Source organism: Thunnus thynnus, chromosome 3, assembly GCF_963924715.1.
Source record: "Thunnus thynnus chromosome 3, fThuThy2.1, whole genome shotgun sequence".
Taxonomy (NCBI): Eukaryota; Metazoa; Chordata; class Actinopteri; order Scombriformes; family Scombridae; genus Thunnus; species Thunnus thynnus.
The window spans coordinates 1,279,850-1,292,872 of record NC_089519.1 but is presented as its reverse complement, the minus strand read 5'-3'; the positions used below and the strand labels follow the sequence as shown (position 1 = coordinate 1,292,872).

Below are 13,023 nucleotides of genomic sequence, written 5' to 3'. Positions count from 1 at the left end.
AAAGTAAACAAGTATCAAAAGTAAAAGTATTCATAAGGTAGAACATGTGGTCTTGTGAGTGTTATATTATTATAACAGTCCCTCATCTAAACATTTAATACATAGTTTATAATACACTACAATATAGTTGTAAGCAGATGAAGGGACATTTGTAAGTGTTTATTAATGTATAGTATATGTCAACAATTATAACTTCACCTATGAAGACATTTTATATGATTACAACTGTGTTTTATATTCCAGCCTCGACCTCTGGATGCTTCTGGAGTTCTAGTTGTTGATCTGATCTGCTCACAGCTTCATTTTACTGTCTTATAAGCTTTGTTTGTTTATAAACTGCTTATAAATAGGGAATTTAATGTAAAGTAGTACCATTATTACTGTTGTATTCATGTGGAAGTAGTATTTGTATGTTGTAGTTGGTCAACAACAAATCATATGTCTCATATCAATTACATATTTCGTGTGCAGTGGAGTAAAAAGGATATTTTCTTCTGAAATGTAATGAAGCATAAAGTAGCATTAAATTGGTAAATACTGTACAAGTACACACAGAAAACTCTAATTTTACTGTCAAAAAAAATTAATAAATTAAGCAAAATACGGTTTAAGAGTAAAGTTTGAGTACATTTGTGTTTCTGAAGGGAAACATGTAACAGCACAGTAACATGCGTACATGGTCTCTCTGTGACATCATGGGCCTCCACACAGCGAACTGAACTGTATCTCCTTTCTCTGCTTGAGAAGTTGGCCCCGTGGCACACAAGCAAACAAAATAGCCATTGTACTGCGAGAGCACCGAGCACAAACATCAGCAAACTGTGCCGCCGTTACCTACAAGCCTCGACAAAAACAGGGCCCTCATTCATTTTGAGTTTCAATCCAGATATCTGCGTGACCTTTCGGAGGGTTTTCACTGCGCGGTGCATTCCAGTGTGGAGTCATTAGAAATGCCCTTGATGAATCACCTTGGGGGAAGTGCTAGATACTCAAGGACGCATGTAACATAGTAAACAAAGAACTTGTAGATTTGTCTCTTTAAGGAGACGACATCAGATCATTACGCATGTAAAGGAAAATGCCTTTAATGTGGTTTAACGCAGACCACTTTAGCTTCAGCCAAACCTGCACAAATCAAATTATGTAATTTAATTTGAGTTTCAGTAGAGCTATTCTTGTTTGCTCCTTGGAGTTTGTAAAGACTTTAAAATAAGAACAGTCAGGACAGCTGGGGTAACTGGGTCTGTGAATTACATCTCTTAACAACTGAGGTTTTCATCCATTTTTTCCTTATTTTTCCTCAAAAAGCAACGTGTACTTCAGACCAGTTGTCATTTGTTGCATATTTAATTGAGTTGTGAGCAGTTTCACCGGTGATTATTTACATTTAAGTCATTTTTAAAGCCTAGAGGTCAAACTTTCCAGTAAATCACAAGAAAGAGAAACATTTAGTCAGAAAAAATTGAGCAGAAGTGGATTTTGTCATCGTTCCTATTCTGTCAAGCATCTCGCAACCTTAAAGGTTTACCACATAACCCCACGATTGTCTAATTGCTGTTTCAAAATCGTCTCCACACTGCCGGAAATTAAATTCATGTGAAAAAATACACAAAATCACTTCATTTTAACGTTTTTGGTTACGCTGTGACAAAATAATGTAATATATATATATCATGTAAACTCCTCCTAAATTCCCAGAAAGAAATAACTCCGTCTGCTGTTTAAAATCAAAACTATGACTTCCCAACTTCAAGTTCAACACTTTATTTTGTGCTTTCATCTTCAAATAGTAAAGTGAATAATTTCACTTTTGTTTTAAAAGTATCTGTATAAATAACATTTCAACAAATCACGATAAATGTTGCTATTTACAAAGTCACAGGAATATTCAGTCCTATTCCAACAATAAATAAGAGTAAATTCTAAGTACATCTACTTAAGAGAAACACAACTATGCAAAGCAATCAGGGTGCACCACTTCAAGTTTGGTAAAATAAAATGTAAAAAAAAACACATACAATGAATCAACTGTTACAATTCTTACACAATGGAAATAATTACAAAACACTGGGGGGAACTATCTACAAATGTGCACTCCCAATTAATAGGGAAACAGATATATATATTTGTATATAAAGGTGCCTAAATTGCACTGTGCAAAAGAGGTGTCTACTGTATATAGCCACCCATCCACTGACAATAAGCTGCCAAGACAATATGTCCTGTATCACATATTAATGCTGAGCCACTATTAACAAAAAAAATAATCCTTTACACAGCAATGAATTCAAGTCACCAGGTTTGAAGCAAAAAGTGTGAGGTTCAGGTCACCCAGAACTCTGACTAACTATGAATGTGGGCGAAAAGCAAGTCAATCATATCAGGCACGCATGAAGCTCGGGCCACGTCTATCGCCGTCTGACCACTGACGTTGGCGTGCTTCAGGTCGGACCGGGGTGCCAAGAACTCCACAACATCCCGGTGGCCTTCCCGGATGGCAATGTGGATAGGCAAGGCGCCGCTCTGGTCCGGGATGTTTACTGAAGCGCCGTACTCCACCAGAACCTGCAGAGTGTCGAGGAATCCTGTACGGGCTGCGTCATGGACAGGCGCTATCCCGTGTTTGTCTTGGATGTTGGGGTCTGCTCCTTTTTCCAACAGCAAACTGGCGATCTTGGAATTCCCCATCATCATTACCTGTGAGAAGTATTAGGAGATGTTTACTACATTATTTATTATTACATTCATTTATTATATTCAACATCTGGGTGTAAACGACCCCAGATTCATCAAATTCAGAGGCCTTTTAACCATTTCATGTCAAGAACCTACAGAGATCATCAGTCCATATTCAGTGTTTCATCTTAGTACTAAAAGTCATTTCCATGAAAATATGTCAAATGGGACCTGGTGAAGAAGTAAATACAGTTACTGTCTGTAGTATTGATATAGTGTAGTATAGTGCAACTAATGATTATCTTCATTACAGATTAATTAGTTTTTGGTCCATAAAATGTCAGAAAATGCTGTAAAATCTCGATCATGGCTTCTCAAAGTCCAACATCCTTGAATGTCTTCTTTTGTCCCGACCAACAGTCCAAAACCCAAAAATATTCAGTTTACTGTCGTAGAAGACTAAACAAACCAGAAAATATTCACATCACAGAAGCTTTTTTCCTAAAAAATGATTCCAAACAATTAATTGATTATCAAAATAGTTTAATACTAATACTCTAATATAATTTCTATTATGTGAACATATAACAGTCTTTTTGTGTTATAGGTGTTTCTAGAGCTGAAGCTATTAGTCCCTTGATCAATTAGTCAATGGACAGAAAATTAATCAGCAACAACTTTGATAATCAATTAAACATTGAAGTCAGTCATCAAGTAAAAACGTCCTGGTTCCAGTCTCTCAAATGTGAGGATTTGCTGATTTGTTCTTTGTTATTTCATCGCAAATTAAATATCTTTTGGGTTTTGAATGTTGGTTGGACAACTTAGCTTGAGGTCTGGGAAACTGTGATGAACATTTTACACTATTTTCTGATGTTTACAGATCAAATCAATCAATAATATTCATAATGAAAATAATAATTAATTACAGCCTTACTATTCAGTGTATCTTCATTTATATAAATGGTCTGGACAAAATATTAGAAACACCTTTCAGTATTATGCAATACTATTCAACAACACCACAAACAGCAGCCTCCAAATTGACCATGAAGTTGAATCAATAACTGTCTACAACAGTTTAATCAAAAACTGAACATTATAACCTTGATGAAGTTAAGATCATATTTCAGGGCTGTGAGTCTATATCCTCTTTCTATTCATCAGACAAATAATAAAATATTTCTCATTTCCTTGGAAGATCAGACACTGTACTGTAAACTCTGCCTTAAAAGGACAGGTTCACAAACAACAGTCAGGTGCCCAAATGAACACTGAAAGAGGTTTAATCAATCCTCCTGTTCATACTTCAATGTAAGTGATGGGGGCAAAAATCCACAGTGTGTCCACACAGTCATCTTGTGCAAAATTGCATTTAAAAGTGTATCTGAAGCTTATATGAATCTTCAGCAGTCCTAGTTAGTCATATAAGGTGGATATCTGCCACATTTACAGTCTTTTTAGCATCAAATTCCCTCTTTGTGTTTCCTCGGACAGTGTTTCCCTGTTGAGCTGTGGTGGAAGTATAGTAACAAAAACTTTGGCACTAAAAAGACTGTAACGTTGAAAGATATCTACTTGATTTGACTCATTAAGACATCTGGAGCTTCATATTAGCTTAAGATAAACTTTTAAATACATTTTTGCACTGAAGGAGGACTGTGACTTTTGTCCCCCATCACTTACATTGTAAGGTCATTATGAAGGGATCTTCTAATGGTCAGTATGAACATGAGGAATGATTACAGCAAGAAAAACATGTGTCAATGTTCATTTGGGCTCCTGACTGTTGTTTTATGACAGACTTGAAACACTGTGAACCTGTCATTTTAACACAGGGAGCCATAACACATTCATAACAAGCAACTGTTTGTGTACGGCATGTTTCAAGAAGGGAGGAGACGCGCCTGTAACCGAATAACCAGAATATGTATTTAATGTTGTAGTTAATACGCGGTTGAATATGAATGATTAGTCCTCACCTGTAGCGCAGTCCTGCCAAATTCATTGACAGTGTCAGGATGCACCCTGCACTCCTCCAGGATCCTCTGCACATCGCTGGTGTTCCCTTTGGCTGCCGCCGCCGTCAACGCTTTACCTGCATCCATCTGACTAAGGACCATTATAGTCTTTCTTTGTGCCTGTTCAGTAGGAGATGTACAACAGTGAACGACGGGCACCTCACACGAGCAAACGTCAAGATGAAGAGTGAAGAAGCGACGCTATTTTTCAGGAAGATTAACGTCTGCTACAGCTAGCTGCTACTACTACAGCATCCGGCTAGCCTCAGTTCCCCCTGTTGACGCCATATTAACCGACTCTGCTAGCGTAATGTTACATCAGGTCGTCTAAACAAATCGTACGTTTAAACAACAACCCCCCAAGCGAAAGTGTAATTGTTAACGAGAGCTATGTTATGTCAACTCAACCTCACAGACGGTTAGCATCCAGGCTAGCTGCTAACATTAAAAACGGGGGCAAACTATAACGCTTTGTAGCATAACGTTACCTTGTTCGGTTCTTTGAGATCCACAACGTCGCCAAACGCTGTCCTAACCCGCTCTTTCTCTCTCTAAAGACCGGTAACTTTTAAATAAAATCCAAGCCAGGAAGGTTTATCAACATTAGAAAATACATTTGCGCGCTGAGATCTACACAGCAGCGTCTCCTGACTACAATTTACAAACATTGGGCAGAACACGCGTTGACCAATCACAGCGCGTCTGGAGGCGGTCACTCTTCCTTATATGGTCAAAGAGGTGGAGTTACAACTCTGTTACTACACTATCACCGTAGTAACAGCCGCGGCCGACCAATCAGAGCGCTTAGCCAAGAAAGCGGGCGATTCGTATACGTTGTTGTCTTCAAAGGCAGTTCATTCACATTTCTGACCTTTTGGTAGTAGAGCTCCAGACGCAAGTGTGGAAAAAAGGCGGGTGAAAGTATTTAATTTTAGGCGGAATTCAGTGACTGTGATTGCACAATGCATAACTACAATACCAGGACAAAATCTGTCCTTATATGGCGTTGAAAACTCGTGAAAAAACAACAAAGGGATACAACAAACTGATAAAATTGTTTAAAAGGAATAATTGAATCAAACATTTAAATTATTTGCAGTGGTCTAACAATCAGAAAACATTAAAATCCTCTCCCACAAAGATTTAATAAAACAAGATCAGTGAAGTTTAAATAGAGCAGGTGAAATTTAAAAGACATTCTTTCAGTCCAGTTAAAGTGATCATTTTATGCTCCTCTGGAAGTCCTGGAAGTGAATGATATACAGCATCCTCGCAGGCTTTACACATTGGTCCTCAGCTGGTAATCTAAATCAAAAGAAATGTGAAGAATGAAGAAATGTTAAAATGTGATTCAGTTTCTACAGTCATGCAGTAAACCACTTGATTAAACAGTACACATATGTCCAAAGTCAGTATGTCTTATAATATTGAGGTCTAATGGAAAATTACTACACACCTCCACTCTGTGTAATGTAGCGAACCCACGGTAACGCCTGGTAACCACTCTTTTCTATGATCTTCATATATCGCACCTAGTGAAGAAGAGTGACAGAAGAGACATAACTTGTTGAAGCAAGAAACATTAATGTGTATCATCAAATCAACTTTAATTTAGTTTTCCAGTCTGGGCACAAATTATCAGGTCTTACGGGAACTGACTTAACAATCTACGTGCAGTAAAATGCAAACACCCTATGCAAAGCTGTAATCATAAAGCTTTAACCACCCATATTCATTTGTGACATGATATACACGCTCTAACACGTTTCAGATCCAGAATAAAAGTGTTTTGCTTGCAGATGGACCTGACTAATACTAACACAGGCAATAACCTTATATGACATTAAAAACATGTTTTAAAATTTGACTTTTAAAACACTAAAACTATTTAACATTTAAAGCATAAGCACACAAACCTGTATGCACACAAACCTGTATTCCTGAGACTGTGAAGTATGGGATTTCAAATTTGACAGTGATGGGAGGTTTGCCCTCCATCTCATCGTTCTCCACGCTGGGCAGACCAAAGTGAGCCCTCATTAGAAACTCTTTACCTCCCTAAATAGATGGAAAGACAAATGGATTATACAAACACACAGAGATAAACAGAGGGTAGCAAAGAAAGTTAAATGCAAAGTACATTTACATCTTTCATCAACTAGAATAGTCATTAAAGAAAGAAATGTAATTTGAATTTAATGTTGTTTGCATATAACATATTGAGTCGTGAGGTTCTTACAGGGAAAGACTTGATGGTCCAGACCACCATGTTCTTCTCAGGCACATATTTAGCATGGCCTGTGCTGGTTTTGAACTTGGGTGAGTCGGCATCGCTGGGGACAGGGACCCTCACCTCCACATTATTTGCCACAGACTGTTTTTTAAATTGTCCCTTTGCCTAAAAATACAACACAGGACAACTTGCATTAGCCTCCATGTGGCTCAGTTCAGGGTTGCAACCACAACAGGAATACTTTTTGCTGATTTCATTGTGATTTTCTTGCTTTAACAGTTTTTGACAAAGCATGCATCACCAGTGACACAATATGTTTGATTTTGTTGCCTTTGTAGTTAAAAATACATAAAATTCAGTACCTTAACCATGATCTCCACACGACTGTGAGAGAATTTCTCTATGACTGATTCAATCCATATGAGGGGTTTCACCTGTAAGAGATGATGGATAAAATTGTTTTCAACATGAAAACGATTGAACAATCAAAACAACGTGAACATACTTTCTCGGGTTACATATGCATATGATTCTGCTATTTATAACAGGTCGAATGTGACACTACTGTATGTTGGACCATCAGTGATATTCTGACTCTCTACATTCAATACATGTATTTACATTTCTTTGGTTTAAAGCCTCCATCAAATGCAATATATAAGGCATAAATATATAAATAGCAGAAACTAAATACATAGAACTTTCACTGTATTATAAGTTTACATATGGTTTGTACTCACTTGTTTGTAAATGCACACTATGTGTACAGACGGTTTTATTGACTTTTCCTTTTTTTTCCCCTATTGATGAAATTATCTTTAAAAATGTGTTTATATTTTATCTTATGTCTCTTTATTTCTTCAACTTTTCATTGAGGGCCCCTTCTATACATTTCTTGCAATAGCAAAATGAAAACATAAATCATTTGGTCATTCTTTATGTCGAGTTATTGAGACATTTGAACATTTTTGGGAGAGATACAGTTCTCTTGTTTTGTCTCTCGTTGTTCAAATCTTCATAGAAATTATTGTTGACATATTTCGTCAAAGGTTTGTTTCTAATGTGTACTGTTTGTATTGAGCTCAGGTGTACCTTTTACTGACGTCACTGAGTGTAGTGTACGTATATTTAAAGCTGCATCTGACACTTGTGTTTAACTTGCCTTGAACAAGATTAAGTGTTCTTGAAACGACTGTGATATAATTAAATAATTGGAGCTTAGTGTGTCATGACCAGCACCTAATTTTGGTTGCATTCACCAGACAACTCGTACTTTGACTTGACATAAATATGGCACATGTGATAAGTTTCATATATAAACTATTTAGTATTTGTAGCAGGTACTGAATGGGACTAACATGAGTGTTGATGCGGTAGGACATGAGTTCAGACTCCCCGTCTGGAGGGATGAAGGAGATTGTTCGGTCACTCTCAAAGCGTGAGAGACGTACGCACTGGTGGAACTTCACATCTTCCATCACCACTGTCTTCCCCTTGTCACCTGAACAGAAAACAACATGATCAGCTGCAGTTTCTTGTCACTAAAACAGACAGATTCACTGCATATCCAGCTGGATAACTGGAGCAACGATAGATACGGATGGAAAGAGACTGCATGCGTACGTCCAGTGAGAGCAAAAAGCACTCGATCGTTGAGGCCGAGCCGCAGCTCAGGCATCCCAGACAACATAGTCTTCAACTTGATGCTGCCCACAATGTCGCTGCTCATCACACTGCCGTTGGCGTTCACCTGAACAAACCATACAGAGAGGCGAATAAATCAGTCAACTAAATCAAACATTAAGCAGAGAAAAAAGCCCACAATATATCACAAATATAGTGAGCAGAAAGCATTAAATCACTTTATTACATACATTACTACTATAACTTGTTAGTTAAAAAGCAGCGAGTGTTACAATGTTACAGTACTTATTAATACACTAATATACTGAATACCATACTACCATATTTACTTGCTTTACAAAAAAATCTCACAAATGCAAATTTACATGCAATAATGACAGATTTTAGAATAAATTCAGGAATTTGGTGACTCCCAAATTGCACCGTATATTCTAATTTCTATATCAAATACACAAATCCCACCGTACCAGTACATTGATGGACTCAATGACATCAATAAAGACCTCGTTCTTCTTGTATTTGATACCCTCAGACCTCCAGGAGACGGCGTTGGTGACGGTGGTCGGCACCTTGCTCTTTGCCACCTCAAGCTTGGCACCTTCCTGAGTAATGTATCTGCAAGAGAGGGCATGATATGAAGTGACCTCCTGTGATGCAACATCGCATATATATATATATATATATATATATATATATATATATATACTGTAGATACTCTATGTGCGTCTATGTGTGTCTCACTCTTGCAGGATCTTGCTGTCAGTAGTCTGAGGGAATCCAAAATCCATCAGCTCATCCAGCAGCTCGTAGACAACCACAAAATTATCCTGAATACTCTCCTCCTCCAGCTCTTTGAAGTACTCTGTGAACACCTGCACGATACGCACAACAGACATCAGCTTTATCAGAGGCGGCTGGGAGTAACTGCCAGTTTTCACTTTGGATTATCTGTATCTTTAAAAAGCCATCTTCCACTCTGTCTTTCCTTGGAAACCGCATGTGTGATACTCACTCACCTCGACAAGTTTGTAGAGAAATGAGTAAACAAGGCAGGCATTGGAGTTCTTGTTTGTTGTGGCCACCACTGTACAGAGATCAGGTTAAGGAGTATTGTACACTGTTAAGATCACTATTATTGTTCACTTCAGTACATTTTTACCTTATATTGATCTTAGAGGATTCATCTCTGAGCTTATTACTCCTCTGTGTACATCATGACTTTGGCCTCTCATTAATAAGTGTGTGACAGCGACATCCAGGACAAGGATACGGTACAGGTTGGTGTGTTTGATCCACATGAAGTGAACATTGCCATGTGACATTACAGGGCAGAGAAGGCCTTCCTCTTCATGTTGCATGAGTAAAGGCATGAAGTGGTCGATCTCCGCCATGTCCACATCGCCTTTGTAGTTCCGACATATCAACACCTGAGCAGGGAAAATAACGTCACATGGTTATCAGACAAGTGCGTGTTCAACAAAATATGGTAGTTACTGGTTACAGAAGAGAATACAACCTTTAGAGTACAGTTTTATAATCATTAGTGGTGTGTAAAATGAAAATCAAGTGACTAAAACTAACAGAAACTAGAAATACTGCCTCACAGTTGTACGCCTCCGCCAACCAGCCAAGTTGCAGTTTACATCCGTGTCTGTCCAGACTCTTAATATTTGTAGTGAAGACTTTGATGGAATTTAATTAAAGGTATTAAGTGTATTTTCCTTATATGTGTTCACATGTTTGACCAATAAAGCTGATTCTGATAGACAGTAGACAAAGCTTCAGATACGGATGTTTCTGCAAAACATGGATGCTTCACACACATCTTCAACCCGGCAGCACAGAAGATCTTTACAGTCACCACAGTTTCAAAGTGGGAACCCAAGATTAGTGTCACCAATTCAGTATCTGACCAAATGTTAAATATGGTCCCAGTCTCCCCTTCTGTTCCTGAGTTATGGTGTTGAATAATGACCAGAGGAGTGTTTTTGCAGAGCCTTTTGGATATAAAATGTCATCACTTCATTATTTTATTCTATTAGACATTTGAGTGAAACTTTGTCATAATTATGGCCAAAAACATGTTTTGTGAGGTCACAGTGACCTTTGAATTTCACCACCAAAATCTAATCAGTTCATCCTTGAGTCCAAGTGGATGTTTGTGCCAAAGTCAAAGAAATTCCCTCAAGGCGCTCCCGAGATATCATGTTCACAAGAACGAGAAGGACGAACTACCTGAAAACATAACGACTCCAGCCACCGCTGCCGCTGGCGTGGAGACAGAAAAATGACCAGTATCCCAAACTTTTGTAATCAAAAATGTGCTAAATTTAGAATTAACATTTGCCACAATAAATTATCCAACAAAATTGTTTATTACAAAAAAAAGTAGCTTGCAGTTGTTTCTTCATTACCGTCATTGTCAATCACAATATAAACTGCTGCAGGGCTGCAGCTAATAATTAACTGCCCATTATTTTCCCAAGTTGGTCTATAAAAACAAGTTTCCAGAGCCAAATGTTACATCCAAATGTCAGCTCTTGTTTTTCCAACCAACACCACAAAACCCTGAAGATATTTCATGATATACTGTCATGAAAGACTCAGCAAACCAGCAAATATTCACATTTGGGGAGCTGGAAGAATTTAGCCAATTATCAAAATTGTTCCTGATTAATTTTCTGACAACTGTCTGATGAATTAATTGACTAATACTCTTTTAGTTCTACACTGATGGTGAATCTAGGTTAAAGAAATGATCTCTCACCAATTTCATTACCAAAAATCTTCATAAAATACAAAAAAGTAGATTTATAAAGAGAAGCAGGTGAGCTACTGAGAGGTTTTGATACAATTGATGTGAATATTTCAGAAGGGGCTGCAACAAAATTTTGGGAAAATTAAATTCAGTAAGCTTAACATTAATGCCACCATGCTGCTGTCCTTGTGATTTACTCTAATAGTAATTACATAACTAAGAAGGGAACAGTGATCCTTGCCAGTCCTGTGACAAACTCCTGGAAGTCTGGATACCTTTTCTACTTTAAGAGCAATGACGTACTTTGCTGAAACTGAAAGATAAAATGTTTAAGATAAGAGAGATGCAAACAGGTCAAACCTGACACCTGCTCAAGATGCAACAACATCAGGTTATAACCCACTTCCTGTTTTAATAGCAGCATTTTGCTTACATTAGGTCAAATGAAAAGGGCACATGATGTGTTCCTGTACAGATCACACACAGGACATCTGAAACCATGTGGACTTCCACTGCTGTTCCTCTGCAGCATTCACCTGTGTGTCAGGTTACATTATGAGTTTGTCAGCTACAAGATAAAATGCTATGACTGAAGGCTACAGGTGTACAGGTGCTGCGACAGAATCGGTCACTTTCACTGTTTGGTGACATGTAGTTATTAGAGGCTGCAGCCTGTATCTCCAATGACAGACATGTATCCGGAAGTGAAGGGGAAAAGGCCAATGAATGAGTCTGTCGCAAGCTCTTCATTAATTTTTAACGACGCAAAAGCTATTAATGTTTAACAGTTAAAGCAACAGTTAAAAACTTCACATGAACGGTGTAAAGGAGGAATAGTTTGGGGTTTTTTTGCGGTTTGATAACCTGTCGCTGAAATAAAAGTCGTGTAAAGCCACATAAATAGTGACCGGTGTTGTGCAGTAGTAGTGATCCTACCTTCCCCTTCAGATCCAGCACAAATATAGCGGAGGCAGACATTGTGTTTGTGTCCACAGGACCAATAAAGCACTTTGACACAGAACACAAAGTAAACTCAGCTTAAAGTTGAACTCTTGAAGTCTTCACTGCTTTCAATTTCGCTCCGCCATCCAAACCGAAGACATTGATCAGCTTAAGGTGATCATGGACTCCACCGTTTCTTTTTCCTGAAGGTGTCGTGACGTCATCGCATCCAGGTGAAACATTTACCAGTGTCGGCTTCACCTGAACAAAGAGGAGGAGGAAGGTGTGCTGCTCAGTTTGTCCACTAGAGAGCGACACAGACACACAAATCAAACCCATTGACTGCATATAAATATATAAAGAGTACATAAATATACTGTAGGCCTATATAATAATTATAGACAGTCAGTGATCAAAGCAGGGAGAAACTGAGCTGACTGCATGACCTTTGGATCATGTTGATGTTGTTGGTCAGTCTTTGGTTTGTACAGAGTTTATCTTGCTTTTTCTCTTAAATGTGAACATGTTTGGTTTCTTCTGACCACAGCAATATTATCATAAATGTACTGTGTGTAACAGCTAACCTTTTACAGTGTGAACAAAAAAGCTGGTAAAACATATAGTATCTAGTAAAAACTGTGTCCTTTTGATCAAATCTGTGTAAACAACCCCTGGCCTTACTTTACAACTTCCAGGAAGAGACTGTGGGCCGGTGACTCTCCTGTGACGTAAAATGTGTTTATTTTATC

The 13,023-nt window shown here is 38.0% G+C and overlaps 2 protein-coding genes across 2 annotated transcripts; both read right to left on the bottom strand.

The window, feature by feature from the left end:
• Positions 1 to 1,748: 1,748 nt before the first annotated feature.
• cdkn2d (cyclin-dependent kinase inhibitor 2D (p19, inhibits CDK4)) lies at positions 1,749 to 5,504 on the bottom strand. Its single transcript, XM_067579368.1, has 3 exons — positions 5,186 to 5,504; positions 4,659 to 4,817; positions 1,749 to 2,697 (listed from the first exon to the last, which is right to left on the bottom strand). Exons 2-3 carry the CDS (start codon positions 4,797 to 4,799, stop codon positions 2,344 to 2,346), a joined length of 495 nt encoding a protein of 164 aa, XP_067435469.1. The 5' UTR covers positions 4,800 to 4,817; positions 5,186 to 5,504; the 3' UTR covers positions 1,749 to 2,343.
• Positions 5,505 to 5,608: 104 nt separating this feature from the next.
• On the bottom strand, positions 5,609 to 12,505 carry ap1m2 (adaptor related protein complex 1 subunit mu 2). Its single transcript, XM_067579354.1, has 12 exons — positions 12,269 to 12,505; positions 9,845 to 10,001; positions 9,591 to 9,658; positions 9,316 to 9,446; positions 9,042 to 9,189; positions 8,554 to 8,680; positions 8,289 to 8,431; positions 7,293 to 7,364; positions 6,937 to 7,095; positions 6,630 to 6,755; positions 6,154 to 6,229; positions 5,609 to 6,002 (listed from the first exon to the last, which is right to left on the bottom strand). Exons 1-12 carry the CDS (start codon positions 12,308 to 12,310, stop codon positions 5,977 to 5,979), a joined length of 1,275 nt encoding a protein of 424 aa, XP_067435455.1. The 5' UTR covers positions 12,311 to 12,505; the 3' UTR covers positions 5,609 to 5,976.
• Between the last annotated feature and the right edge of the window lie 518 nt (positions 12,506 to 13,023).

Excerpts from the sequence above, each read along its gene's own strand:
- ap1m2 (XM_067579354.1), bottom strand. The coding sequence starts at position 12,310 with ATGTCTGCCTCCGCTATATTTGTGCTGGATCTGAAGGGGAAG. Across the intron at positions 9,447-9,590 it reads TTCTCTACAAACTTGTCGAG|GTGTTCACAGAGTACTTCAA; the intron begins GTGAGTGAGTAT and ends CGTATCGTGCAG. Across the intron at positions 7,096-7,292 it reads GTGTGGAGATCATGGTTAAG|GCAAAGGGACAATTTAAAAA; the intron begins GTACTGAATTTT and ends TTGTATTTTTAG.
- cdkn2d (XM_067579368.1), bottom strand. The coding sequence starts at position 4,799 with ATGGTCCTTAGTCAGATGGATGCAGGTAAAGCGTTGACGGCGGCGGCA. Across the intron at positions 2,698-4,658 it reads TTGGCAGGACTGCGCTACAG|GTAATGATGATGGGGAATTC; the intron begins GTGAGGACTAAT and ends TACTTCTCACAG.